The 27,988-nt window shown below is 58.2% G+C and overlaps 1 protein-coding gene across 1 annotated transcript in view; it reads left to right on the top strand.

Moving 5' to 3' along the window:
* Positions 1 to 27,988, top strand: part of DMBT1 (deleted in malignant brain tumors 1) — a gene marked incomplete at both ends in the record, with an annotated part of 99,845 nt that overhangs the window by 25,183 nt on the left and 46,674 nt on the right. The window contains 11 exon segments of the mRNA XM_079793941.1: positions 1,778 to 1,837; positions 4,021 to 4,080; positions 6,218 to 6,277; positions 8,459 to 8,518; positions 10,656 to 10,715; positions 12,897 to 12,956; positions 15,094 to 15,153; positions 17,336 to 17,395; positions 19,530 to 19,586; positions 21,216 to 21,521; positions 21,523 to 21,556. Of these exon segments, the coding sequence (XP_079650067.1) occupies positions 1,778 to 1,837; positions 4,021 to 4,080; positions 6,218 to 6,277; positions 8,459 to 8,518; positions 10,656 to 10,715; positions 12,897 to 12,956; positions 15,094 to 15,153; positions 17,336 to 17,395; positions 19,530 to 19,586; positions 21,216 to 21,521; positions 21,523 to 21,556 (877 nt within the window).

The following is a 27,988-nucleotide window of genomic DNA, read 5'->3' as shown; positions in this document are numbered from 1 at the left end:
TGGAGTAGAAATAAATGGCTAAGGATGCCATGGCCTTGGCCTGTACATGGAGCCATAGAACTCCGCCCTGTATTGCACCGGGGGTTACTGGGGGCCGTCCTCCTCACCTCCATGGGAAATCCTGGGTCATTCTACTTTGGGGCATCCTTAGACCTGGCATGACAGGATGTCTTCAATACTTTCCCCGTGATGGAGATGAATCCTTGGGTGTGTCTAAAGTTAACCTCCTACCATTGGGCATGACCATGAAGGAGGCCCTGAGTCTGGAACCAGCCTTGGGCCTAGAGCTCAGCACTGACCTGGAGGAGGAGTCCTTGTGGCCCCAGAGCCAGATCACTCTCCCCTGGAGGGTGTCTGGGGATTCTTTCAGGGCAGCAGGTCCCTCGATATGGGGATTGGTAAGCACCTCCCCTCTAAGGATGGTGTCACATGAGGGCTCCAAGATAGTGATGCTGAAGGGACATCTTGAGAGCCAGAGGTCCTTTGTGAAGGACAAAGGGAGTAGGAGGGAGCAGGGGAGGTGGGAGATGGCAGGTGGCCAATGAATGGAATAAGCCAGTGAGGACCCTAGGGATGGGGCATTGAGACCTCATGGAAAACTCTAGAAATTTGTGTCAACTCTCAAGGTGGAATGAGTTGAGGCTGAAAATCAGTGTGCACAGTGATTGATCCCATTTGGTGGGGTCATTCCCTGTTCTTTGTCTGGGGTCAACACCAGGGCTTGGTGGCCTGTCCCAGGTATGACACTGGCTTCCTTACACTGCACACAAAGTCCTCATGCTCAGGAAGGGAGGTCATGGTAGGGGACAAAAGTGATAGCTTTGGAAGGATTGCGAGGTTCCAGTTGGCACTTTTGTGTCCATCCGGAGGCCATGTGCATGGGGTCTGCTCTGTGTGTACATGCTGTAGGTCAGCAATCTGGCATCTGCGCTGGGCACCTGGGAGCTTGGTGTCTGACCTTTTCTTCACTCAGCTACTCAGCCCTCCACATCCTGGCCAGTCGAGTCCCGGCCACCTCTCCTGGGATGTCCCTCTCCAGCTGACACATGGCTCCTTGAACCACATCTGGCCCAGGCTTTTGCCCTCTGGCTCCTTAACTAGAGGGCAGGCGATTCCAAAGACTCTGACTGTCCATGCTCCTTCTCAGTTCATATCAGACACTTGGTGGCCGTTCCAGGGAAGAGCGTCCGATGGTGAGAAAAGGTGGCACTTCCCTGAACATGGTCCCGTGACTCCAGGCTGAGGAGGGCATTGTGGGAGAGTGGGCACTGATGCCCACTGGCTTTCTGAAGACGGGACTGCAGGCATCTGCCTTCTCTCCTCCTCTCACACCTGACACACCCTGAGTGCCAGCATGGTCACATCTTCATCCCCAGGGGCAGAGACAGTGCCTGGGGATGGCAGTGAACACGCGATGAGGGTCCTCTGGTTACCAGGACATGTGATTCCCTCCCGGTTCAATCACCAGGCCCTGACTCTTTCTATCCCAGCTTCAGAGTCAGGCCAAAGTTTCAAGCCCACCAGTGCTTGTCTGGCTCACGGCGGAGAGATGGGAAAGGTCTTCTATGGGAAGAATATGGTGGTCAGAAACGTGGAGGGATGCGGCTTGTCTCTCACAGTCCTTCGGCCCACATAACCCAGCGGAGCTGGAGGCTGTGGACAGACAGGGAGCTCGTGCAGGAGGCACATGGGAAAGTCTCCGTGTCTGGCCCACCCTTTGGGGAAGGACTCCTTTCCAGGGGCCTCACCACGCCTTTCTCTTTGTTGTGTCTTCCAGACTCATGGACAACTCATCCCAGAAGTCCACTCTCAAGTGCTTCTTCTGCAACAACAGAAGGTACACGACCCTTCCCCTTACCCGGCCACACTCTGCCTCTGAATCCCGCCCGGGATGGAACGTGACAGGAAGAGGCTCCACCTGGGCCATCCTCATCCTTGTTTCTTGGGGGTCGGGAGAAGATGTTGGTCTCTGACTAGGTCCTTCTCTGACATGGTTGGCTGATGACTTTTCCCCAGTGGGCTTCTGGGAGGAGGCTAGGCCAAGACCAGCCGCCATAGTTCAGTGGCAGCCCTGGAGGCCTGCTGGGACCTGCTGAGACCCCAGTGCTCCCTCAGCCTCAGGATCTGTGAGGCTCTGTCCTCTCTTGTCTGACCAAGGTGGATTGCCCTTGAGGGCTTTGCCTTAAGTCTGGCAGGACCATGGAGAAGAAAGAAGTGGCTAAGGAGGCCATGGCCTTGGCTTCTTCTTGGAGCCATGGAACTCTGCCCTGGGTGGCCCCGGGGAATGTGGGGGGGGGGGGGCAATCCTGCTCACTTCCATGGGCAATCCTGGGTTTTTCTACTTTGGGGCATCCTTAGACCTGGCATGACAGGATGTCTTCAATACTTTCCGTGTGATGGAGATGAATCCTTCGGTGTGTCCAAAGTTGAGCTGCTACCCTTGGGCATGGCCATGAAGGAGGCCCTGAGTCTGGAACCAGCCTCGGGCCTGGAGCTCAGCACCGACCTGGAGGAGGAGTCCTTGTGGCCCCAGAGCCAGCTCACGCTCCCCTGAAGGGTGTCTGGGGATTCCATCAGGGCAGCCGGTCCCTTGGTGTGGGGTTTATAAAGCACCTCCCCTTGGAGGATGGTGTCACATGGAGGCTCTCCAAGATAGTGATGCTAAAAGGACTTCCTGAGAGCACCGAGGTCCTTTGTGAAGGACGGAGAGATTGGGAGAGGGGAGGGGAGGTGGGAGATGGCAGGTTGCCAATGAATGGAATAAGCCAATGAGGATCTTGGGGATGGGGCATTGTGACCGCATGGAAAACTCTAGAAATTGGTGTCAATTCTTAATGTGAGAATGGGTCAAGGCTGAAAAATCAGTGTGCACACTGATTGATCCCATTTGGTGGGGTCATTCCCTGTTCTTTCTCTGGGGTCAACACCAGAGCCCTGGTGGCCTGTCGCAGGCATGACACCAGCTTCCTTACACGGCACAGAAAGTCCTCTGTTTCAGGGAGGCAGGTGATGGTAGGGGACAAAAGGGGTGGCTTAGGAAGGACTGCAAGGTTCCGGGTAGCACTGTTGTGTCGACCCAGAGGCCATGTGCACGGGGTCTGCCACGTGTGTACTTGCCGTGTCTCAGCCATCTGGCATCTGCACTGGGCACCTGGGAGCTTGGTGTCTGATCTTTTCTTCCCTCAGCTGCTCAGCCCACCACATTCTGGCCAGGTGAGTCAGGGCAACCTCTCCTGGGAAGTTCCTCTCCCTGCCCACCTCTGCCGGTCACCCCTCTACAGCTGACCCATAGCTCCTTGAACCCCATCGGGACCAGACTTTTGCACTTTGTCTCCTTAACTGGAGGTGGGGGGATTCCAAAGACTCGGTCTGTCCATCCTCCTTCTCAGTTCCCATCAGATACTTGGTGGCCATCCCCTGGGAGAGCGGCCGATGGTCAGAGAAAGTGGCACTTCCATGAACGTGGTCCCGTGACTCCAGGCTGAGGAGGGCTTTGTGGGAGAGTGGGCACTGATGCCCACTGGCTTTCTGATGACGGGATAGCAGGCTTCTGCCTTCTCTCCTCCTCTCACACCTGCCACCCTGAGGGCCAGCATGGTCACATCTTCATTCCCAGGGGCAGAGACAGTGCCTGTGGATGGCAGTGAACACGTGATGAGGGTCCTCTGGGTACCAGGACATGTGATTCCCTCCCGGTTCAATCAGCATGCCCTGACTCTTTCTATCCCAGCTTCAGAATCAGGCCAAAGCTTCAAGCGCACCAGTTGGTGCCTGGCTGTTGTGGGAGAGATGGGAAAGGTCTTCTGATGGGGAAGACCATGGCTTGTCAGAGACGTGGAGAGATGCGGCTGGTCTCCCCCAGGCTTTCGGGCTCGTTGACCCAGCGGAGCGGGAGCCTGTGGACAGGCTGGCAGCACGTGCAGGAGGCACATGGAAAAGTCACGGTGACTGGCCCAACCTTTTGCGAAGGACTCCTTTCCTGAAGTCTCACCACGTCTTTCTCTTTGCTTTCCCTTGCAGGCCCATGGACACCTCATCCCACAACTCCATCCACAACTGCCTCTCCTGCAACAACAAAAGGTACAGGATCCTTCCCCCTCCCAGGGCCCCTCTCTGCCCCTGATTCACCCCCGGGATGGAACCTGACAGGAAGAGGCTCCACGTGGGCCATCCTCATCCTTGTTTTTGTGGGAGGGGGCAGAGGAGCATCTCTGTCAGGTCCTTGTCTGACATGCTTGACTGATGACGTGTCTCCAGTGGGCTCCTGGGAGGTGGCTCAGCCTAGACCCTCCCCAATGGCTCAGGGTCAGCCCTGGAGGCCTCCTGTGACCTGCTGAGACCCCAGTGTGTGCTCAGCCACAGGGACTGTGAGGCTCTGTCCTCTCCTGTCTGGCACAGGTTGATTGCCTCCGAGGGCTTTGCCTCAAGTCAGGCAGGACCACGGAGGAGAAATAAGTGGCTAAGGGGGCCATGGCCTTGGCCTGTCCCCGGAGCCATGGAACTCCGCCTTTGTTGGCTCTGCGGGATGCGGGGGGCAGTCCTGCTCACCTCCATGAGAAATCCGGTGGTTCCCTGCCTTGTGTCATCCATACACCTGGCAGGACAGGATGTGCCTGCTCCTTTCCCGTGATGGAGATGAATCCTTGGGTGTTTCCAAAATTGAGTGTCTACCCTGGGGCATGGCCATGAGGCAGTCCCTGTGTCTGGAACCAGCCTGGGGCCTGGAGCTGAGCACACCCATTGAGGTGTCCTTGTGCCAGCTTACTCCAGCCTAGAGGTGTCAGGGGATTCCTTCAGGGCAGCTGGTCCCTGGGTGTTGGGCTTGGTATGTACCTCCCATCTGTGAAGACGGTGTCACCTGAGGGCTCTCCAAGATCGTGATGCTTATGGGACATCCTGAGAGCACAGAGGTCCTTTGTGAAGGACAGAGAGATTGGGAGAGGTGGCCAATGAATGGGAAGGAGCCAATGAGGACCTTGGGGATGGGGCATTGTGACCGCATGGAAAGCTCTAGAAATTTGTGTCAACTCCCAATATAAAAATGGGTCAAGGCTGAAAAATCATGTGCACATTGATTGACTCCATTTGATGGGGTCATTCCCTGTTCTTTCTCTTGTGTCAACACCAGGGCCCTGGAGGCCTTTCGCACGCATGACATTGGCTTCCTTACACTGCACGGAAAGTCCTCGGGCTCAGGGAGACAGGCGATGGTAGGGGCCAAAAGGGGTGGCTTTGGAAGGACTGTGAGTGTCCCGGTGTCCCTGTTGTGTGCCACCGGAGGCCATATGCACGGGGTCAGCTCTGTGTGTACATGCTATGGGTCATCAACCTGGCATCTGGGCTGGGCACCTGGGAGCTTGGTGTCAGACCTTTTCTTCCTTCAGCTGCTCAGCCCGCCACATCCTGGCCAGTTGATTCCCAGCAACCTCTCCTGGGTTGTCCCTCTCTCTGCCCACCTCCGCCGGTCGGCCCTCTACAGCTGACCCATGGCTCTTTGAACCCCATCTGGACCAGACTTTTGCACTTTGTCTCCTTAACTGGAGGTGGGGGGATTCCAAAGACTCGTTCTGTCCATCCTCCTTCTCAGTTCCCATCAGATACTTGGTGGCCGTCCCTGGGGAGAGCGGCCGATGGTCAGAGAAAGTGGCACTTCCATGAACATGGTCCCATGACTCCAGGCTGAGGAGGGCATTGTGGGAGAGTGGGCACTGATGCCCACTGGCTTTCTGAAGACGGGACTGCAGGCATCTGCCTTCTCTCCTCCTCTCACACCTGACACACCCTGAGTGCCAGCATGGTCACATCTTCATCCCCAGGGGCAGAGACAGTGCCTGGGGATGGCAGTGAACACGTGATGAGGGTCCTCTGGTTACCAGGACATGTGATTCCCTCCCGGTTCAATCACCAGGCCCTGACTCTTTCTATCCCAGCTTCAGATTCAGGCCAAAGTTTCAAGCCCACCAGTGCTTGTCTGGCTCACGGCGGAGAGATGGGAAAGGTCTTCTATGGGAAGAATATGGTGGTCAGAAACGTGGAGGGATGCGGCTTGTCTCTCACAGTCCTTCGGCCCACATAACCCAGCGGAGCTGGAGGCTGTGGACAGACAGGGAGCTCGTGCAGGAGGCACATGGGAAAGTCTCCGTGTCTGGCCCACCCTTTGGGGAAGGACTCCTTTCCAGGGGCCTCACCACGCCTTTCTCTTTGTTGTGTCTTCCAGACTCATGGACAACTCATCCCAGAAGTCCACTCTCAAGTGCTTCTTCTGCAACAACAGAAGGTACACGACCCTTCCCCTTACCCGGCCACACTCTGCCTCTGAATCCCGCCCGGGATGGAACGTGACAGGAAGAGGCTCCACCTGGGCCATCCTCATCCTTGTTTCTTGGGGGTCGGGAGAAGATGTTGGTCTCTGACTAGGTCCTTCTCTGACATGGTTGGCTGATGACTTTTCCCCAGTGGGCTTCTGGGAGGAGGCTAGGCCAAGACCAGCCGCCATAGTTCAGTGGCAGCCCTGGAGGCCTGCTGGGACCTGCTGAGACCCCAGTGCTCCCTCAGCCTCAGGATCTGTGAGGCTCTGTCCTCTCTTGTCTGACCAAGGTGGATTGCCCTTGAGGGCTTTGCCTTAAGTCTGGCAGGACCATGGAGAAGAAAGAAGTGGCTAAGGAGGCCATGGCCTTGGCTTCTTCTTGGAGCCATGGAACTCTGCCCTGGGTGGCCCCGGGGAATGTGGGGGGGGGGGCAATCCTGCTCACTTCCATGGGCAATCCTGGGTTTTTCTACTTTGGGGCATCCTTAGACCTGGCATGACAGGATGTCTTCAATACTTTCCGTGTGATGGAGATGAATCCTTCGGTGTGTCCAAAGTTGAGCTGCTACCCTTGGGCATGGCCATGAAGGAGGCCCTGAGTCTGGAACCAGCCTCGGGCCTGGAGCTCAGCACCGACCTGGAGGAGGAGTCCTTGTGGCCCCAGAGCCAGCTCACGCTCCCCTGAAGGGTGTCTGGGGATTCCATCAGGGCAGCCGGTCCCTTGGTGTGGGGTTTATAAAGCACCTCCCCTTGGAGGATGGTGTCACATGGAGGCTCTCCAAGATAGTGATGCTAAAAGGACTTCCTGAGAGCACCGAGGTCCTTTGTGAAGGACGGAGAGATTGGGAGAGGGGAGGGGAGGTGGGAGATGGCAGGTTGCCAATGAATGGAATAAGCCAATGAGGATCTTGGGGATGGGGCATTGTGACCGCATGGAAAACTCTAGAAATTGGTGTCAATTCTTAATGTGAGAATGGGTCAAGGCTGAAAAATCAGTGTGCACACTGATTGATCCCATTTGGTGGGGTCATTCCCTGTTCTTTCTCTGGGGTCAACACCAGAGCCCGTTCGGCCTGTCGCAGGCATGACACCAGCTTCCTTACACGGCACAGAAAGTCCTCTGTTTCAGGGAGGCAGGTGACGGTAGGGGACAAAAGGGGTGGCTTAGGAAGGACTGCAAGGTTCCGGGTAGCACTGTTGTGTCGACCCAGAGGCCATGTGCACGGGGTCTGCCACGTGTGTACTTGCCGTGTCTCAGCCATCTGGCATCTGCACTGGGCACCTGGGAGCTTGGTGTCTGATCTTTTCTTCCCTCAGCTGCTCAGCCCACCACATTCTGGCCAGGTGAGTCAGGGCAACCTCTCCTGGGAAGTTCCTCTCCCTGCCCACCTCTGCCGGTCACCCCTCTACAGCTGACCCATAGCTCCTTGAACCCCATCGGGACCAGACTTTTGCACTTTGTCTCCTTAACTGGAGGTGGGGGGATTCCAAAGACTCGGTCTGTCCATCCTCCTTCTCAGTTCCCATCAGATACTTGGTGGCCATCCCCTGGGAGAGCGGCCGATGGTCAGAGAAAGTGGCACTTCCATGAACGTGGTCCCGTGACTCCAGGCTGAGGAGGGCTTTGTGGGAGAGTGGGCACTGATGCCCACTGGCTTTCTGATGACGGGATAGCAGGCTTCTGCCTTCTCTCCTCCTCTCACACCTGCCACCCTGAGGGCCAGCATGGTCACATCTTCATTCCCAGGGGCAGAGACAGTGCCTGTGGATGGCAGTGAACACGTGATGAGGGTCCTCTGGGTACCAGGACATGTGATTCCCTCCCGGTTCAATCAGCATGCCCTGACTCTTTCTATCCCAGCTTCAGAATCAGGCCAAAGCTTCAAGCGCACCAGTTGGTGCCTGGCTGTTGTGGGAGAGATGGGAAAGGTCTTCTGATGGGGAAGACCATGGCTTGTCAGAGACGTGGAGAGATGCGGCTGGTCTCCCCCAGGCTTTCGGGCTCGTTGACCCAGCGGAGCGGGAGCCTGTGGACAGGCTGGCAGCACGTGCAGGAGGCACATGGAAAAGTCACGGTGACTGGCCCAACCTTTTGCGAAGGACTCCTTTCCTGAAGTCTCACCACGTCTTTCTCTTTGCTTTCCCTTGCAGGCCCATGGACACCTCATCCCACAACTCCATCCACAACTGCCTCTCCTGCAACAACAAAAGGTACAGGATCCTTCCCCCTCCCAGGGCCCCTCTCTGCCCCTGATTCACCCCCGGGATGGAACCTGACAGGAAGAGGCTCCACGTGGGCCATCCTCATCCTTGTTTTTGTGGGAGGGGGCAGAGGAGCATCTCTGTCAGGTCCTTGTCTGACATGCTTGACTGATGACGTGTCTCCAGTGGGCTCCTGGGAGGTGGCTCAGCCTAGACCCTCCCCAATGGCTCAGGGTCAGCCCTGGAGGCCTCCTGTGACCTGCTGAGACCCCAGTGTGTGCTCAGCCACAGGGACTGTGAGGCTCTGTCCTCTCCTGTCTGGCACAGGTTGATTGCCTCCGAGGGCTTTGCCTCAAGTCAGGCAGGACCACGGAGGAGAAATAAGTGGCTAAGGGGGCCATGGCCTTGGCCTGTCCCCGGAGCCATGGAACTCCGCCTTTGTTGGCTCTGCGGGATGCGGGGGGCAGTCCTGCTCACCTCCATGAGAAATCCGGTGGTTCCCTGCCTTGTGTCATCCATACACCTGGCAGGACAGGATGTGCCTGCTCCTTTCCCGTGATGGAGATGAATCCTTGGGTGTTTCCAAAATTGAGTGTCTACCCTGGGGCATGGCCATGAGGCAGTCCCTGTGTCTGGAACCAGCCTGGGGCCTGGAGCTGAGCACACCCATTGAGGTGTCCTTGTGCCAGCTTACTCCAGCCTAGAGGTGTCAGGGGATTCCTTCAGGGCAGCTGGTCCCTGGGTGTTGGGCTTGGTATGTACCTCCCATCTGTGAAGACGGTGTCACCTGAGGGCTCTCCAAGATCGTGATGCTTATGGGACATCCTGAGAGCACAGAGGTCCTTTGTGAAGGACAGAGAGATTGGGAGAGGTGGCCAATGAATGGGAAGGAGCCAATGAGGACCTTGGGGATGGGGCATTGTGACCGCATGGAAAGCTCTAGAAATTTGTGTCAACTCCCAATATAAAAATGGGTCAAGGCTGAAAAATCATGTGCACATTGATTGACTCCATTTGATGGGGTCATTCCCTGTTCTTTCTCTTGTGTCAACACCAGGGCCCTGGAGGCCTTTCGCACGCATGACATTGGCTTCCTTACACTGCACGGAAAGTCCTCGGGCTCAGGGAGACAGGCGATGGTAGGGGCCAAAAGGGGTGGCTTTGGAAGGACTGTGAGTGTCCCGGTGTCCCTGTTGTGTGCCACCGGAGGCCATATGCACGGGGTCAGCTCTGTGTGTACATGCTATGGGTCATCAACCTGGCATCTGGGCTGGGCACCTGGGAGCTTGGTGTCAGACCTTTTCTTCCTTCAGCTGCTCAGCCCGCCACATCCTGGCCAGTTGATTCCCAGCAACCTCTCCTGGGTTGTCCCTCTCTCTGCCCACCTCCGCCGGTCGGCCCTCTACAGCTGACCCATGGCTCTTTGAACCCCATCTGGACCAGACTTTTGCACTTTGTCTCCTTAACTGGAGGTGGGGGGATTCCAAAGACTCGTTCTGTCCATCCTCCTTCTCAGTTCCCATCAGATACTTGGTGGCCGTCCCTGGGGAGAGCGGCCGATGGTCAGAGAAAGTGGCACTTCCATGAACATGGTCCCATGACTCCAGGCTGAGGAGGGCATTGTGGGAGAGTGGGCACTGATGCCCACTGGCTTTCTGAAGACGGGACTGCAGGCATCTGCCTTCTCTCCTCCTCTCACACCTGACACACCCTGAGTGCCAGCATGGTCACATCTTCATCCCCAGGGGCAGAGACAGTGCCTGGGGATGGCAGTGAACACGTGATGAGGGTCCTCTGGTTACCAGGACATGTGAGTCCCTCCCGGTTCAATCACCAGGCCCTGACTCTTTCTATCCCAGCTTCAGATTCAGGCCAAAGTTTCAAGCCCACCAGTGCTTGTCTGGCTCACGGCGGAGAGATGGGAAAGGTCTTCTATGGGAAGAATATGGTGGTCAGAAACGTGGAGGGATGCGGCTTGTCTCTCACAGTCCTTCGGCCCACATAACCCAGCGGAGCTGGAGGCTGTGGACAGACAGGGAGCTCGTGCAGGAGGCACATGGGAAAGTCTCCGTGTCTGGCCCACCCTTTGGGGAAGGACTCCTTTCCAGGGGCCTCACCACGCCTTTCTCTTTGTTGTGTCTTCCAGACTCATGGACAACTCATCCCAGAAGTCCACTCTCAAGTGCTTCTTCTGCAACAACAGAAGGTACACGACCCTTCCCCTTACCCGGCCACACTCTGCCTCTGAATCCCGCCCGGGATGGAACGTGACAGGAAGAGGCTCCACCTGGGCCATCCTCATCCTTGTTTCTTGGGGGTCGGGAGAAGATGTTGGTCTCTGACTAGGTCCTTCTCTGACATGGTTGGCTGATGACTTTTCCCCAGTGGGCTTCTGGGAGGAGGCTAGGCCAAGACCAGCCGCCATAGTTCAGTGGCAGCCCTGGAGGCCTGCTGGGACCTGCTGAGACCCCAGTGCTCCCTCAGCCTCAGGATCTGTGAGGCTCTGTCCTCTCTTGTCTGACCAAGGTGGATTGCCCTTGAGGGCTTTGCCTTAAGTCTGGCAGGACCATGGAGAAGAAAGAAGTGGCTAAGGAGGCCATGGCCTTGGCTTCTTCTTGGAGCCATGGAACTCTGCCCTGGGTGGCCCCGGGGAATGTGGGGGGGGGGGCAATCCTGCTCACTTCCATGGGCAATCCTGGGTTTTTCTACTTTGGGGCATCCTTAGACCTGGCATGACAGGATGTCTTCAATACTTTCCGTGTGATGGAGATGAATCCTTCGGTGTGTCCAAAGTTGAGCTGCTACCCTTGGGCATGGCCATGAAGGAGGCCCTGAGTCTGGAACCAGCCTCGGGCCTGGAGCTCAGCACCGACCTGGAGGAGGAGTCCTTGTGGCCCCAGAGCCAGCTCACGCTCCCCTGAAGGGTGTCTGGGGATTCCATCAGGGCAGCCGGTCCCTTGGTGTGGGGTTTATAAAGCACCTCCCCTTGGAGGATGGTGTCACATGGAGGCTCTCCAAGATAGTGATGCTAAAAGGACTTCCTGAGAGCACCGAGGTCCTTTGTGAAGGACAGAGAGATTGGGAGAGGGGAGGGGAGGTGGGAGATGGCAGGTTGCCAATGAATGGAATAAGCCAATGAGGATCTTGGGGATGGGGCATTGTGACCGCATGGAAAACTCTAGAAATTGGTGTCAATTCTTAATGTGAGAATGGGTCAAGGCTGAAAAATCAGTGTGCACACTGATTGATCCCATTTGGTGGGGTCATTCCCTGTTCTTTCTCTGGGGTCAACACCAGAGCCCGTTCGGCCTGTCGCAGGCATGACACCAGCTTCCTTACACGGCACAGAAAGTCCTCTGTTTCAGGGAGGCAGGTGACGGTAGGGGACAAAAGGGGTGGCTTAGGAAGGACTGCAAGGTTCCGGGTAGCACTGTTGTGTCGACCCAGAGGCCATGTGCACGGGGTCTGCCACGTGTGTACTTGCCGTGTCTCAGCCATCTGGCATCTGCACTGGGCACCTGGGAGCTTGGTGTCTGATCTTTTCTTCCCTCAGCTGCTCAGCCCACCACATTCTGGCCAGGTGAGTCAGGGCAACCTCTCCTGGGAAGTTCCTCTCCCTGCCCACCTCTGCCGGTCACCCCTCTACAGCTGACCCATAGCTCCTTGAACCCCATCGGGACCAGACTTTTGCACTTTGTCTCCTTAACTGGAGGTGGGGGGATTCCAAAGACTCGGTCTGTCCATCCTCCTTCTCAGTTCCCATCAGATACTTGGTGGCCATCCCCTGGGAGAGCGGCCGATGGTCAGAGAAAGTGGCACTTCCATGAACGTGGTCCCGTGACTCCAGGCTGAGGAGGGCTTTGTGGGAGAGTGGGCACTGATGCCCACTGGCTTTCTGATGACGGGATAGCAGGCTTCTGCCTTCTCTCCTCCTCTCACACCTGCCACCCTGAGGGCCAGCATGGTCACATCTTCATTCCCAGGGGCAGAGACAGTGCCTGTGGATGGCAGTGAACACGTGATGAGGGTCCTCTGGGTACCAGGACATGTGATTCCCTCCCGGTTCAATCAGCATGCCCTGACTCTTTCTATCCCAGCTTCAGAATCAGGCCAAAGCTTCAAGCGCACCAGTTGGTGCCTGGCTGTTGTGGGAGAGATGGGAAAGGTCTTCTGATGGGGAAGACCATGGCTTGTCAGAGACGTGGAGAGATGCGGCTGGTCTCCCCCAGGCTTTCGGGCTCGTTGACCCAGCGGAGCGGGAGCCTGTGGACAGGCTGGCAGCACGTGCAGGAGGCACATGGAAAAGTCACGGTGACTGGCCCAACCTTTTGCGAAGGACTCCTTTCCTGAAGTCTCACCACGTCTTTCTCTTTGCTTTCCCTTGCAGGCCCATGGACACCTCATCCCACAACTCCATCCACAACTGCCTCTCCTGCAACAACAAAAGGTACAGGATCCTTCCCCCTCCCAGGGCCCCTCTCTGCCCCTGATTCACCCCCGGGATGGAACCTGACAGGAAGAGGCTCCACGTGGGCCATCCTCATCCTTGTTTTTGTGGGAGGGGGCAGAGGAGCATCTCTGTCAGGTCCTTGTCTGACATGCTTGACTGATGACGTGTCTCCAGTGGGCTCCTGGGAGGTGGCTCAGCCTAGACCCTCCCCAATGGCTCAGGGTCAGCCCTGGAGGCCTCCTGTGACCTGCTGAGACCCCAGTGTGTGCTCAGCCACAGGGACTGTGAGGCTCTGTCCTCTCCTGTCTGGCACAGGTTGATTGCCTCCGAGGGCTTTGCCTCAAGTCAGGCAGGACCACGGAGGAGAAATAAGTGGCTAAGGGGGCCATGGCCTTGGCCTGTCCCCGGAGCCATGGAACTCCGCCTTTGTTGGCTCTGCGGGATGCGGGGGGCAGTCCTGCTCACCTCCATGAGAAATCCGGTGGTTCCCTGCCTTGTGTCATCCATACACCTGGCAGGACAGGATGTGCCTGCTCCTTTCCCGTGATGGAGATGAATCCTTGGGTGTTTCCAAAATTGAGTGTCTACCCTGGGGCATGGCCATGAGGCAGTCCCTGTGTCTGGAACCAGCCTGGGGCCTGGAGCTGAGCACACCCATTGAGGTGTCCTTGTGCCAGCTTACTCCAGCCTAGAGGTGTCAGGGGATTCCTTCAGGGCAGCTGGTCCCTGGGTGTTGGGCTTGGTATGTACCTCCCATCTGTGAAGACGGTGTCACCTGAGGGCTCTCCAAGATCGTGATGCTTATGGGACATCCTGAGAGCACAGAGGTCCTTTGTGAAGGACAGAGAGATTGGGAGAGGTGGCCAATGAATGGGAAGGAGCCAATGAGGACCTTGGGGATGGGGCATTGTGACCGCATGGAAAGCTCTAGAAATTTGTGTCAACTCCCAATATAAAAATGGGTCAAGGCTGAAAAATCATGTGCACATTGATTGACTCCATTTGATGGGGTCATTCCCTGTTCTTTCTCTTGTGTCAACACCAGGGCCCTGGAGGCCTTTCGCACGCATGACATTGGCTTCCTTACACTGCACGGAAAGTCCTCGGGCTCAGGGAGACAGGCGATGGTAGGGGCCAAAAGGGGTGGCTTTGGAAGGACTGTGAGTGTCCCGGTGTCCCTGTTGTGTGCCACCGGAGGCCATATGCACGGGGTCAGCTCTGTGTGTACATGCTATGGGTCATCAACCTGGCATCTGGGCTGGGCACCTGGGAGCTTGGTGTCAGACCTTTTCTTCCTTCAGCTGCTCAGCCCGCCACATCCTGGCCAGTTGATTCCCAGCAACCTCTCCTGGGTTGTCCCTCTCTCTGCCCACCTCCGCCGGTCGGCCCTCTACAGCTGACCCATGGCTCTTTGAACCCCATCTGGACCAGACTTTTGCACTTTGTCTCCTTAACTGGAGGTGGGGGGATTCCAAAGACTCGTTCTGTCCATCCTCCTTCTCAGTTCCCATCAGATACTTGGTGGCCGTCCCTGGGGAGAGCGGCCGATGGTCAGAGAAAGTGGCACTTCCATGAACATGGTCCCATGACTCCAGGCTGAGGAGGGCATTGTGGGAGAGTGGGCACTGATGCCCACTGGCTTTCTGAAGACGGGACTGCAGGCATCTGCCTTCTCTCCTCCTCTCACACCTGACACACCCTGAGTGCCAGCATGGTCACATCTTCATCCCCAGGGGCAGAGACAGTGCCTGGGGATGGCAGTGAACACGTGATGAGGGTCCTCTGGTTACCAGGACATGTGAGTCCCTCCCGGTTCAATCACCAGGCCCTGACTCTTTCTATCCCAGCTTCAGATTCAGGCCAAAGTTTCAAGCCCACCAGTGCTTGTCTGGCTCACGGCGGAGAGATGGGAAAGGTCTTCTATGGGAAGAATATGGTGGTCAGAAACGTGGAGGGATGCGGCTTGTCTCTCACAGTCCTTCGGCCCACATAACCCAGCGGAGCTGGAGGCTGTGGACAGACAGGGAGCTCGTGCAGGAGGCACATGGGAAAGTCTCCGTGTCTGGCCCACCCTTTGGGGAAGGACTCCTTTCCAGGGGCCTCACCACGCCTTTCTCTTTGTTGTGTCTTCCAGACTCATGGACAACTCATCCCAGAAGTCCACTCTCAAGTGCTTCTTCTGCAACAACAGAAGGTACACGACCCTTCCCCTTACCCGGCCACACTCTGCCTCTGAATCCCGCCCGGGATGGAACGTGACAGGAAGAGGCTCCACCTGGGCCATCCTCATCCTTGTTTCTTGGGGGTCGGGAGAAGATGTTGGTCTCTGACTAGGTCCTTCTCTGACATGGTTGGCTGATGACTTTTCCCCAGTGGGCTTCTGGGAGGAGGCTAGGCCAAGACCAGCCGCCATAGTTCAGTGGCAGCCCTGGAGGCCTGCTGGGACCTGCTGAGACCCCAGTGCTCCCTCAGCCTCAGGATCTGTGAGGCTCTGTCCTCTCTTGTCTGACCAAGGTGGATTGCCCTTGAGGGCTTTGCCTTAAGTCTGGCAGGACCATGGAGAAGAAAGAAGTGGCTAAGGAGGCCATGGCCTTGGCTTCTTCTTGGAGCCATGGAACTCTGCCCTGGGTGGCCCCGGGGAATGTGGGGGGGGGGGGCAATCCTGCTCACTTCCATGGGCAATCCTGGGTTTTTCTACTTTGGGGCATCCTTAGACCTGGCATGACAGGATGTCTTCAATACTTTCCGTGTGATGGAGATGAATCCTTCGGTGTGTCCAAAGTTGAGCTGCTACCCTTGGGCATGGCCATGAAGGAGGCCCTGAGTCTGGAACCAGCCTCGGGCCTGGAGCTCAGCACCGACCTGGAGGAGGAGTCCTTGTGGCCCCAGAGCCAGCTCACGCTCCCCTGAAGGGTGTCTGGGGATTCCATCAGGGCAGCCGGTCCCTTGGTGTGGGGTTTATAAAGCACCTCCCCTTGGAGGATGGTGTCACATGGAGGCTCTCCAAGATAGTGATGCTAAAAGGACTTCCTGAGAGCACCGAGGTCCTTTGTGAAGGACAGAGAGATTGGGAGAGGGGAGGGGAGGTGGGAGATGGCAGGTTGCCAATGAATGGAATAAGCCAATGAGGATCTTGGGGATGGGGCATTGTGACCGCATGGAAAACTCTAGAAATTGGTGTCAATTCTTAATGTGAGAATGGGTCAAGGCTGAAAAATCAGTGTGCACACTGATTGATCCCATTTGGTGGGGTCATTCCCTGTTCTTTCTCTGGGGTCAACACCAGAGCCCGTTCGGCCTGTCGCAGGCATGACACCAGCTTCCTTACACGGCACAGAAAGTCCTCTGTTTCAGGGAGGCAGGTGACGGTAGGGGACAAAAGGGGTGGCTTAGGAAGGACTGCAAGGTTCCGGGTAGCACTGTTGTGTCGACCCAGAGGCCATGTGCACGGGGTCTGCCACGTGTGTACTTGCCGTGTCTCAGCCATCTGGCATCTGCACTGGGCACCTGGGAGCTTGGTGTCTGATCTTTTCTTCCCTCAGCTGCTCAGCCCACCACATTCTGGCCAGGTGAGTCAGGGCAACCTCTCCTGGGAAGTTCCTCTCCCTGCCCACCTCTGCCGGTCACCCCTCTACAGCTGACCCATAGCTCCTTGAACCCCATCGGGACCAGACTTTTGCACTTTGTCTCCTTAACTGGAGGTGGGGGGATTCCAAAGACTCGGTCTGTCCATCCTCCTTCTCAGTTCCCATCAGATACTTGGTGGCCATCCCCTGGGAGAGCGGCCGATGGTCAGAGAAAGTGGCACTTCCATGAACGTGGTCCCGTGACTCCAGGCTGAGGAGGGCTTTGTGGGAGAGTGGGCACTGATGCCCACTGGCTTTCTGATGACGGGATAGCAGGCTTCTGCCTTCTCTCCTCCTCTCACACCTGCCACCCTGAGGGCCAGCATGGTCACATCTTCATTCCCAGGGGCAGAGACAGTGCCTGTGGATGGCAGTGAACACGTGATGAGGGTCCTCTGGGTACCAGGACATGTGATTCCCTCCCGGTTCAATCAGCATGCCCTGACTCTTTCTATCCCAGCTTCAGAATCAGGCCAAAGCTTCAAGCGCACCAGTTGGTGCCTGGCTGTTGTGGGAGAGATGGGAAAGGTCTTCTGATGGGGAAGACCATGGCTTGTCAGAGACGTGGAGAGATGCGGCTGGTCTCCCCCAGGCTTTCGGGCTCGTTGACCCAGCGGAGCGGGAGCCTGTGGACAGGCTGGCAGCACGTGCAGGAGGCACATGGAAAAGTCACGGTGACTGGCCCAACCTTTTGCGAAGGACTCCTTTCCTGAAGTCTCACCACGTCTTTCTCTTTGCTTTCCCTTGCAGGCCCATGGACACCTCATCCCACAACTCCATCCACAACTGCCTCTCCTGCAACAACAAAAGGTACAGGATCCTTCCCCCTCCCAGGGCCCCTCTCTGCCCCTGATTCACCCCCGGGATGGAACCTGACAGGAAGAGGCTCCACGTGGGCCATCCTCATCCTTGTTTTTGTGGGAGGGGGCAGAGGAGCATCTCTGTCAGGTCCTTGTCTGACATGCTTGACTGATGACGTGTCTCCAGTGGGCTCCTGGGAGGTGGCTCAGCCTAGACCCTCCCCAATGGCTCAGGGTCAGCCCTGGAGGCCTCCTGTGACCTGCTGAGACCCCAGTGTGTGCTCAGCCACAGGGACTGTGAGGCTCTGTCCTCTCCTGTCTGGCACAGGTTGATTGCCTCCGAGGGCTTTGCCTCAAGTCAGGCAGGACCACGGAGGAGAAATAAGTGGCTAAGGGGGCCATGGCCTTGGCCTGTCCCCGGAGCCATGGAACTCCGCCTTTGTTGGCTCTGCGGGATGCGGGGGGCAGTCCTGCTCACCTCCATGAGAAATCCGGTGGTTCCCTGCCTTGTGTCATCCATACACCTGGCAGGACAGGATGTGCCTGCTCCTTTCCCGTGATGGAGATGAATCCTTGGGTGTTTCCAAAATTGAGTGTCTACCCTGGGGCATGGCCATGAGGCAGTCCCTGTGTCTGGAACCAGCCTGGGGCCTGGAGCTGAGCACACCCATTGAGGTGTCCTTGTGCCAGCTTACTCCAGCCTAGAGGTGTCAGGGGATTCCTTCAGGGCAGCTGGTCCCTGGGTGTTGGGCTTGGTATGTACCTCCCATCTGTGAAGACGGTGTCACCTGAGGGCTCTCCAAGATCGTGATGCTTATGGGACATCCTGAGAGCACAGAGGTCCTTTGTGAAGGACAGAGAGATTGGGAGAGGTGGCCAATGAATGGGAAGGAGCCAATGAGGACCTTGGGGATGGGGCATTGTGACCGCATGGAAAGCTCTAGAAATTTGTGTCAACTCCCAATATAAAAATGGGTCAAGGCTGAAAAATCATGTGCACATTGATTGACTCCATTTGATGGGGTCATTCCCTGTTCTTTCTCTTGTGTCAACACCAGGGCCCTGGAGGCCTTTCGCACGCATGACATTGGCTTCCTTACACTGCACGGAAAGTCCTCGGGCTCAGGGAGACAGGCGATGGTAGGGGCCAAAAGGGGTGGCTTTGGAAGGACTGTGTCCCGGTGTCCCTGTTGTGTGCCACCGGAGGCCATATGCACGGGGTCAGCTCTGTGTGTACATGCTATGGGTCATCAACCTGGCATCTGGGCTGGGCACCTGGGAGCTTGGTGTCAGACCTTTTCTTCCTTCAGCTGCTCAGCCCGCCACATCCTGGCCAGTTGATTCCCAGCAACCTCTCCTGGGTTGTCCCTCTCTCTGCCCACCTCTGCCGGTCGGCCCTCTACAGCTGACCCATGGCTCTTTGAACCCCATCTGGACCAGACTTTTGCACTTTGTCTCCTTAACTGGAGGTGGGGGGATTCCAAAGACTCGTTCTGTCCATCCTCCTTCTCAGTTCCCATCAGATACTTGGTGGCCGTCCCTGGGGAGAGCGGCCGATGGTCAGAGAAAGTGGCACTTCCATGAACATGGTCCCATGACTCCAGGCTGAGGAGGGCATTGTGGGAGAGTGGGCACTGAAGCCCATTGGCTTTCTGATGACGGGACAGCAGGCTTCTGCCTTCTCTCCTCCTCTCACACCTGACACACCCTGAGTGCCAGCATGGTCACATCTTCATCCCCAGAGGCAGAGACAGTGCCTGGGGATGGCAGTGAACACGTGATGAGGGTCCTCTGGTTACCAGGACATGTGATTCCCTCCCGGTTCAATCACCAGGCCCTGACTCTTTCTATCCCAGTTTCCGAGTTAGTCCAAAGCATCAAGGCTACTAGTGCGTGCCTGGCTCATGCAGCAGAGATGGGAAAGGTCTTCTAATGGGGAGGAACATGGCGGTCAGAGTTGTGGAGGGAAGCGGTTAGTCTTTCACACGCCTTCTGCTCTGATGACCCAGCGCTGTGGAAGGCTGTGCACAGGCTGGGAGCAATGAAGGAGGCACATGGGAAAGTCACAGTGACTGGCCCACCCTTTTGGGAAGGACTACTTTCCCGAGGCCTCACCACGTCTTTCTCTTTGTTGTGTCTTCCAGGCACATGGACAACTCATCCCACAACTCCATCCACAACTGCCTCTTCTACAACACAAGGTACACGACCCTTCCCCCTCCAAGGCCCCTCTCTGCCCCTGAATCACCTCCGGGATGGAACCTGACTGGAAGAGGCTCTACCTGGGCCATCCTTCTCCTTGTTTCTTGGGGGAGGGGGCAGAGGAGGGTCTCTGACCAGGTCCTTGTCTGACATCGTTGGCTAATGACTTGTCTCCAGTGGGCTCCTTGGAGGAGGCTTGGTGAAGACCCTCCGCCATAGCTCAGGGTCAGCCCTGGTGGCCTGCTGGGACCTACTGCGACCCCAGCACTGGCTCAGCTTCAGGGGCTGTGAGGCTCTGTCTTCTCCTGTCTGGTTGAGTTTGATCGCCCCTGAGGGCTTTGCCTCAAGTCAGGCAGGACCATGGAGAAGAAATAAGTGGCTAAGGAGGCCATGGCCTAGGCTTGTCCCTGTTTCATGGAACTCTTCTCTTGGTGACTCTTGGGATGCCGGGGGCAATCCTGCTCACCCCATGGGCAATCCAGTGGTTTTCTGCCTAGTGGCATCCTTACAACTATCAGGACAGGATGTCCACACTCCTTTCCCCGTGATGGAGATGAATCCTTGGTTGTGTCCAAAGTTCACTGCCTACCCTGGGGCATGGCCATGATGGAGGCCCTGAGGGTGGAACCAGCTTCTGGCCTGGAGCTCAGCACCGACCTGGAGGAAGTATGCTTGGAGGAGCCAGCTCACTCTCCCCTGGAGTGTGTCTGGGCATTCCTCTCGGCAGCCGGTCCATTGGTGTGGGGGTTGTTAAGCACCTCCCCTCTGAGGCTGGTGTCACCTGGGGGTCTCCAAGATGGTGACTCTGAAGGGACTTTCCGAGGGCACAGAGGTCTGCTGTGAAGGAGAGGGAGTGGGATGGAGCAGGGGAGGTGGGAGATGGCAGGTGGCCAATGAGTGCAAGGAACCTGTGAGGGCCTTGGGGATGGGGCTTTGTGACCCCATGGAAAACTCTAGAAATGGGTGTAACCTCTCAATATCAGAAAGGGTCAAGTCTGAATGATTGGTGTGCACATCGGTTGACCCATTTGGTGGGGTCATTCACTGCCTGTTCTCTGGGGTCAACACCCCAGCCCTGGTGGCCTGTCCCAGCATGACCCTGGCTTCCTTACACTGGACAGGAAGTCCTCTGGCTCAGGGAGGCAGGCGATGGCAGGGGACAGAGGGCGTGGCTTTGGAAGGACATCAAGGTTCTGGGTGGAACTGTTGTGTTCATCCTGAGGCCATGTGTCCGGGGTTAGCTCCGTGTGTACAAGCTGAGTGTCATCAACCTCAAATCTGGATTGGGTACCTGGGAGATTAGTGTCTTTCCATTTCTGCATATGAGTCACTGCAGTGAAGATGGCAGGCCTCCCCTCTTTGTCTGCATCCCAAGGCCAACCTGGTGGGAAACCAATTTTGGAACATGCCTCCCACAGCTCACACTCATGGGTGCTGGCACCAGCTCCATGAAGATAAAGGGTGATGGACAGGCTTCGGTCCAGTCCTAATTCTGGGGACTGTTACCCCAAACACTAAAGGCTTGGCCTCTGGAAGAATTCGGAACCTCACCCACACCTCAGAGCCTCTTTCTTCAGGCGACACCGGCGACAGTGAATTTTCTGGTCCCCTTCTAGGAGCTGATGCAGGTTTGGCTATGAGGTGTTGAACGTTGGTGGCCGGTGTCAGGGCCGCGTGGAGGTCCTCTACCGAGGCTCCTGGGGCACCGTGTGTGATGACGGGTGGGACACCAATGACGCCAACGTGGTGTGCAGGCAGCTGGGCTGTGGCGGGGCCAGTTCGGCCCCAGGAAGTGCCCGGTTCGGGCAGGGCTCAGGGCCCATCCTGCTGGACGATGTGGGCTGCTCAGGGCACGAGTCCTACCTGTGGAGCTGCCCGCACCGGGGATGGAACTCGCACAACTGCAACCACGGGGAGGATGCGGGCGTCATCTGCTGAGCTGCGTCCAGTCTTGTGGCCTCCATTTTCGTGTGGCTTCCTGGAGTCAGGGCTCCTGTCACCCCAGCCAACCAGGAGAGGGGCCTTTCCCGCCCCCATCGCCAGCAGGTTCCTGGTTCCTGGAAGTTTGGGGGTGGCTGTCACCTGGCCCCAGGCCGGCCCTCAGATAGACAGCGGCTTAATGTGCATTAATGGTGTAGGAATAGGCGCCGCAGCACCTTTTTGGGGGGAAGAGCCTCAGAGGTTACACTTACCAGCCAGCTCCCGTGGGCCGCTCCCCGCAGCATTTCTCAGGCCACAAGGGGACACGTAGGAGCCCCTCTGTCCGCATCCTGAGGGGCTCATTGGGACTCACCCTGGGCCCTGACCCCGACCCCGTTGCTTCTCTTTCTCGCAGCTTCGCTTGGCAACATGACCACCCCAGGTGAGTCCCACGGCCCAGGCTTCCGGGGACCCTCCCCCCCACCCCCCCCACTTTGTTTGCAGGAGGAGAAGGCGGGCTCCCGGGAAGCTTCTCTCTCTGATGCTCCGGGTTTGCACGGCGATGCACCGAGTGCCCAGGATGCTGCTGTCCCTGCGCTGCCCAGGAGCTCCTCTGAGCCCCGCCGCCGCTGCCGGGTCCCAGAGAGGCTGAGGGAGGAGAGGATTGGTCCTGCGGCGTTTCAGGGGCCAATAACCATTCAGGCCAACCCGGGGCGAATGGTGACCTTTCTAGAAACAGGGCCGAGTAGAACCTCTACAGATGCTCGTCTGTTAACAAATTCCTTCACGCGACTGTCCATGGTGGAGGTGCCCACAAGTGCGCCGCCTCTCTCCACCTGCACCCCAGCTCCCCAGCCCGCCCCTGGCACCCTCACCCGCCTGTGTGCACACAGCCAGCTTCCTGCTCACACACACGCACTCTCCACATGGCCCCTGCCAGCCGGATAGCTTCTGGTTTGTGTGTGTGTGTGTGTGTGTGTGTGTGTGTGTGTGTTTACATGTAAACTCTTTATTGTTTGAATTATTACATGTGTCTCCCTTCCCCCCATTGACCTCTCCCTGGCCGCTCCCACCTCCTCCAGGCTGGGAGCAACGGAGGGCGCGGCCTGTGGTCAGTGTCTCGCTGTGGCCCAGGGTGGCCCAGGGTGGCACAGAGCGAGCATGTGCTCAGTGGTTGCGCCAAGGATGGCAGGAAACTGACCATGATCTTTCCTTTCTGTCCGCAGGGCCTCGCTACACCACCACCAGGCCAACGGGTAAGCCCGAGCTCCCTCCCCTCCATGACCGTGACGCTGGGCGAGATGGCGGGAATGGCTTCCTTCCGTGTCCCTCAGCCTCAGGGATAGGCCACGCTGGGTCACCTCCTGTTGGGTTTCTGTCTTGGGAATTGTTTAAAAATGCCCCTCTCTTGCCCGGCCAGCATTGTTCAGTGATTAGCGTTGACCTAGGAACCAGGTGGTCAGGGTTCGATTCCCGGTCAGGGCACATGCCCGGGTTACGGGCTCGATCCCCGGTAGGGAACGTGCAGGAGGCAACCGATCCATGATTCTCTCTCATCATGGATGTTTCTCTCTCTCTCCCCCTCTCCCTTCCTCTCAAAATCAATCAATACAAAAAATTAAAGATAATAAATAAGTAAAAATCCCCCCACCCCCCCCCTGCGGTGATGCGCCGTGTGCTCTGGGTCACCAGCATCTGCATCTGTCCTGGCAGCCGAGGCGGCATGCGGGGGCTTCCTGTCCCGGCCCTCGGGGCGCTTCTCCAGCCCGTCCTACCCTGGGAGCTACCCCAACAACGCCCGCTGCGTGTGGGACATCGAGGTCCAGAACAACCACCGCGTGACCGTGGTCTTCAGAGATGTGCAGTGAGTGGCGTGCAGAGCGGCTGCAGGGCCTCTCGGGGGGATCTTGGGGGGAACTCAGGGACGTGGAGAAGGGAGGGACAGAGCAGGCACCGTGTGAGAGAGTCTGCCCCTTGGCATTCTGCCTGTGGGGCAGCCTTGGCACTGGGACCAGGACAATGCCTTGGCTTCCGGTCAGTGTGGTCACGACTGCCCAGTGTGGCCACAGGACATCACTCGACTTTCCCGAGCCTCAGCCAAAAGAGAGGGATGAGCCGGCGACGTGGCCCAGGGATTGAGTGTCCACCTATGACCCAGGAGGTCATGGTTCGAGTCCCAGTCAGGGCACACGCCCAGGTTGTGGGCTCCATCCCCAGTGTGTGGCATGGAGGAGACAGCCCATCCATGATTCTCTGTCATCATTGATGTTTTTCTCTCTCTCCCTCTCCCTTCCTCTCTGAGATCACTAAAAACATATTTTGAAAAAATAGATGGACAACCCATGGCCTAGTTGGCTGAGTGGGTAGAGTGTCAGCCCTCAGACTGAAGGGTCGCAGGTTCGATTCACGGTCAAGGGCACATACCAGAGTTGTAGGCTCGGTCCCTGGCCCCGGTCAGGGTTCGTGTGGAAGGCAATCTATCTCTCTGTCACACAGATGTTTCTCTCTATCTCGCCCCTCCCTCCCACTCTCCCTAAAAGTCAATGGGAAATGCCCTCGGGGGAGGATTAAGGAGCGCACTTCCCCCTGCCCCGTGTCCCCAGGCTGGAGAGCAACTGCAACTACGACTACATCCAGGTGTTCGACGGCCCCGCCCTCGGCTCCCGGCTCCTCGGCCGCATCTGCCACGGCTCAAGGGACTCCTTCACGTCGTCCTCCAACTTCATGTCCATCCGCTTCGTCAGCGACGGCAGCGTCACCCGCAGCGGGTTCCAGGCCGACTACTACTCCCGCCCCTCCAACCACAGCACCAGTAAGTCCCAGGCTCTCCGGGGCGGGGGGCCTGTCCCCCGGCACTCCCCTCCCCGCCAGCATCTGCAGTGGCGGGACAGCAGACCAGAGTCGCCCGGCAGGTCCCCGGGCCGGATCTGCTGCCGGAAGGGACCAGGGGTGCTGGGTCTGGGGACTCTGGCTGCCCAGACACGTGGGCCAGGGCCAGAACTGGGGTGGGCGGTGCCCGCCTCACTGTGGTCAGTCGGCAGAGACAGGGCAGGTGCGAGAAGATGCGCTGAGTGGACACCATGCCCAGGGCGGAGGTGGCCCTGGTGGGAGGCCTGTGACCATCCAGAGTGAGGGGCACCGTGACCGTGTCCTGAGACCTGGCACGTGTGGCTGCCACCGGGAGGCCCCGGGTCGCTGCGCTGGGCCCAGCAGAGGCTGGTGGCCACGAGTGGAGCTGTGCAGGGGACGGACGGACGGACGGACGGTGGCCGGCGGGCAGGTGCTGTCCCAGCCCTTTTCTGTCGGGACTTTCAGCCCTGCCGGCTCCACGGCCCACGGACCCTATTTCACAGCGTCCCCACGATTCCACCCGAGCGTCACTTCACTCTGCGGCTCACGGTGACTGGCGGGACACCTCCTCCTTCCACATCCGGCCTCCATTTCTTTTGTTTTTGTTTTCCTCCTCTGTGGATATTTGTCCATTGATTTTTAGAGAGAGTGGAAGGGAGGAGGAGAGACAGAGAGAGGGAAACATCCATGTGAGAGAGAGACATCGATTGGTTGCCTCCATGAGGCCGGGGATCAAGCCTGCCACCGAGGAACTTGCCCTTGACTGGATTCGAACCCGAGACCCTTCAGTCCACGGGCTGACACTCTACCCACTGGGCCACACCGGTCAGGACCTGCCTCGATTTCTCCATCTGTGTGCATAGGGCACCTGGGGGGTGGTGAGAATACCCTAATGTGAACCACCTTTGTCAGCCCCTCGATCATGTGCACGGGGCGGGGAGTGGGGGGGATCCCGGGTGGGTTTTGGGCGTGCACTAACCCGGCTGCCCTCGGCCCCCAGAGCTGCTCTGCCTGCCGGACCGGATGCAGGCCAACGTGAGTAGGAGCTACCTGCAGGCCCTGGGCTACTCGGCCAGCGACCTGGTCATCCCCCGCTGGGACGGCGTGCAGCAGTGTAGGGCCCAGGTCACGGCGAGCCAGGTGACCTTCACCATCCCCTACGCGGGCTGCGGCACCGTCCAGCAGGTGAGTCGGCCTTCCCGTGCCCTCCCGGGGCCCGCTTCCTCCCGGCGACGTCCCTGCGTGTCCCGGATCCTGGGGCCCCGGGGACGGGATTGTGTCTGTAAAACCGGAACGTGATCGGGGTGAAGGCATCCATGTCCCTCGCCACTTCCAAACCACAGGGAGGCGGCGGCGGCGGGCGGTCTCCCCACCGTCCAGGCAGAGGGTGCCCGCAGGCTGCCCAGCACATCCATCGTCCCAACCACGGCCGCTGCCAGGGCTTCGCGGGGCCTGAAGCCCCACGGCTCGGGGTGGGGTGAGGGGCGGGGCCCCGTTAGGGGAAGGGGTGCAGGCACACCCCCTCCTTCCTCTCTGTGATATGCCAGGCAGCCTCACCGTTCAGGGTCCCCATGGAGGCCATTATGGCGTTAGTTTGGGGCTCTTTCTTGCATAAGCGCCCCCGCCCCCCCGCCCCCAGGCCTGGGAACTGTGACCGGCGAGGCCATGGCCTCTGACCCTCGGAGCCTCTGGGAAGGGAACCGCTTCCCCGTCTCCGCTGGCCACGCCTCACCTGTGCTCGCCTCACTGGGGCCTCCGGGGCCTGTTCACCTGCTCCTCTGGGCCGTTTGGGGTATTGGGCAGCGACCCTTGACCTCCCTCCTCGCCCCCCCTCTCACCCTGTGCTCTGCTCGGCTTCCGTCCCGTCCCTGTCATTGTCTGTGGATTCTTACGATGCTGCTGGGCGCTCCGGACCTACCACGCCCCGGGAGGAAGCGGCCTCCTTGGCTTGAGAGCTCACAGGGGACCAGGCGCAAGGCCTCGTCCCCAGAAACATCACCCTGACCAGGTGGCGGGCACATCACATGGGCCGGAGACCGACACCCCGAGAATGTGCTGCGGGCTGGGAGCCCCGGTCGGAAACAAGCCTGCGGTGCAGGAGGGACAGGAAGTGCTCCTGTTGCCATGATAACCCAGCTGTCTGTCTAAGCTCAGGAAGCCCTGCCCCAGGGACTGGCTGCTGTCTGGCTTTTATTTTTTTAACTAGAGGCCCGGTGCACGCAATTAGTGCACAGGGGTGAGTGTGCTCAGCCAAGCCTGCACCCTCTCCAATCTGGGATCCCTCTCACAATCCAGGAATGCTGGCTCCCAACCGCTACTCTGCCTGCCTACCTGATTGCCCCTAACTGCCCTCCCCTGTCAGCCTGGTTACCTCTAACTGCCCTCCCCTGCCAGCCTGTTCAACCCCTAACTGCCCTCCCCTGCCAGCCTGGTCACCCCTAACTGCCCTCCCCTGCCAGCCTGGTCACCCCTAACTGCCCTCCCCTGCCTGCCTGGTCACCCCTAACTGTCCTCCCCTGCTAGCCTGATTGCCCACAACTGCCCTCCCCTGCTGGTCTGGTCACCCCTAACTACCCTCCTCTGCTGGCCATCTTGTGTCCACATGGAGGCAGCCATCTTGTGTGTTGGAGTGATGGTCAATTTGCATATTACTCTTTTATTAGATAGGATACGATTTTATTGATTTTAGTGAGGAAGGGAGAGGGAGAGAGAGAGAAACATCCCATGATGAGAGAGAATCATGGACAGGATGCCTCCTGCATGCCCCACACTGGGGATGGAGCCCACAAGCCGGGCCTGTGCCCTGACCAGGAATAAAACCGTGAGCTCATAGGTCAACGCTCAGCACTGAGCCACGCTGGCCAGGCCTGGGAGAGTTGTGAAGCGCGTTGAGTCACTTACTTCTGACTCTGACAAGAGCAGCAGAGAGATCCTCCTGCAGGGCATCTGCCTGACCCCTCTCCCGCCCCTCCCAGCTGGACAACGACACCATTACCTACTCCAACACCCTGCAAGCAGCCAGCGCCGTCGCGAGCAGCGTCATCCAGAGGCGGCCGAGCCTGCACCTCCACGTGAGCTGCCGGATGCTGCGGGACACCTGGGTGGACCTCATGTACGTCGCCAACGACAACGCCGAGGTCCAGGAAGTGCAGTACGGCCACTTCGCCGTCAACATGTCCTTCTACACGTCGTCCTCCTTCGCGTACCCCGTGACCTCTCACCCCTACTACGTGCGCTTGAACCAGGACCTGTACGTTCAGGCCGAGATCCGCCGCGCCGACGCCTCCATGGCCCTGTTCGTGGACACCTGCGTGGCGTCGCCGTCCTCCGAGGACTTGGCCTCTGTGACCTACGACCTCATCCGGAGCGGGTAAGCCGTGTCCTCGTTGACCTGATAGCCCACCACAGGAGCCAAGGCCTTGGGTCCTGGGAGCTCAGCTGAGCCGTCAGGGTTCCGCTCTGGTCAGCGCACAGGGAGGGGCCGCCTGACGCATGGAATGGCTCCCCCGGGGCCACCAAGCCAGTTGACTGTCCACGGGATGAGGCCCCAGGTGAGGAGCTCTGGGCACGTCCTGGCAACACAGGACATGGGTGTGGTGGGAAAGCTTTCATTTGGAAGCAGATCGAGATG

This window comes from Cnephaeus nilssonii (genome assembly GCF_951640355.1).
Source record: "Cnephaeus nilssonii genome assembly, chromosome: 16".
NCBI lineage: Eukaryota > Metazoa > Chordata > Mammalia > Chiroptera > Vespertilionidae > Cnephaeus > Cnephaeus nilssonii.
Note: the sequence above shows the minus strand (reverse complement) of the source record. Positions and strands in the feature narration are given on the sequence as shown.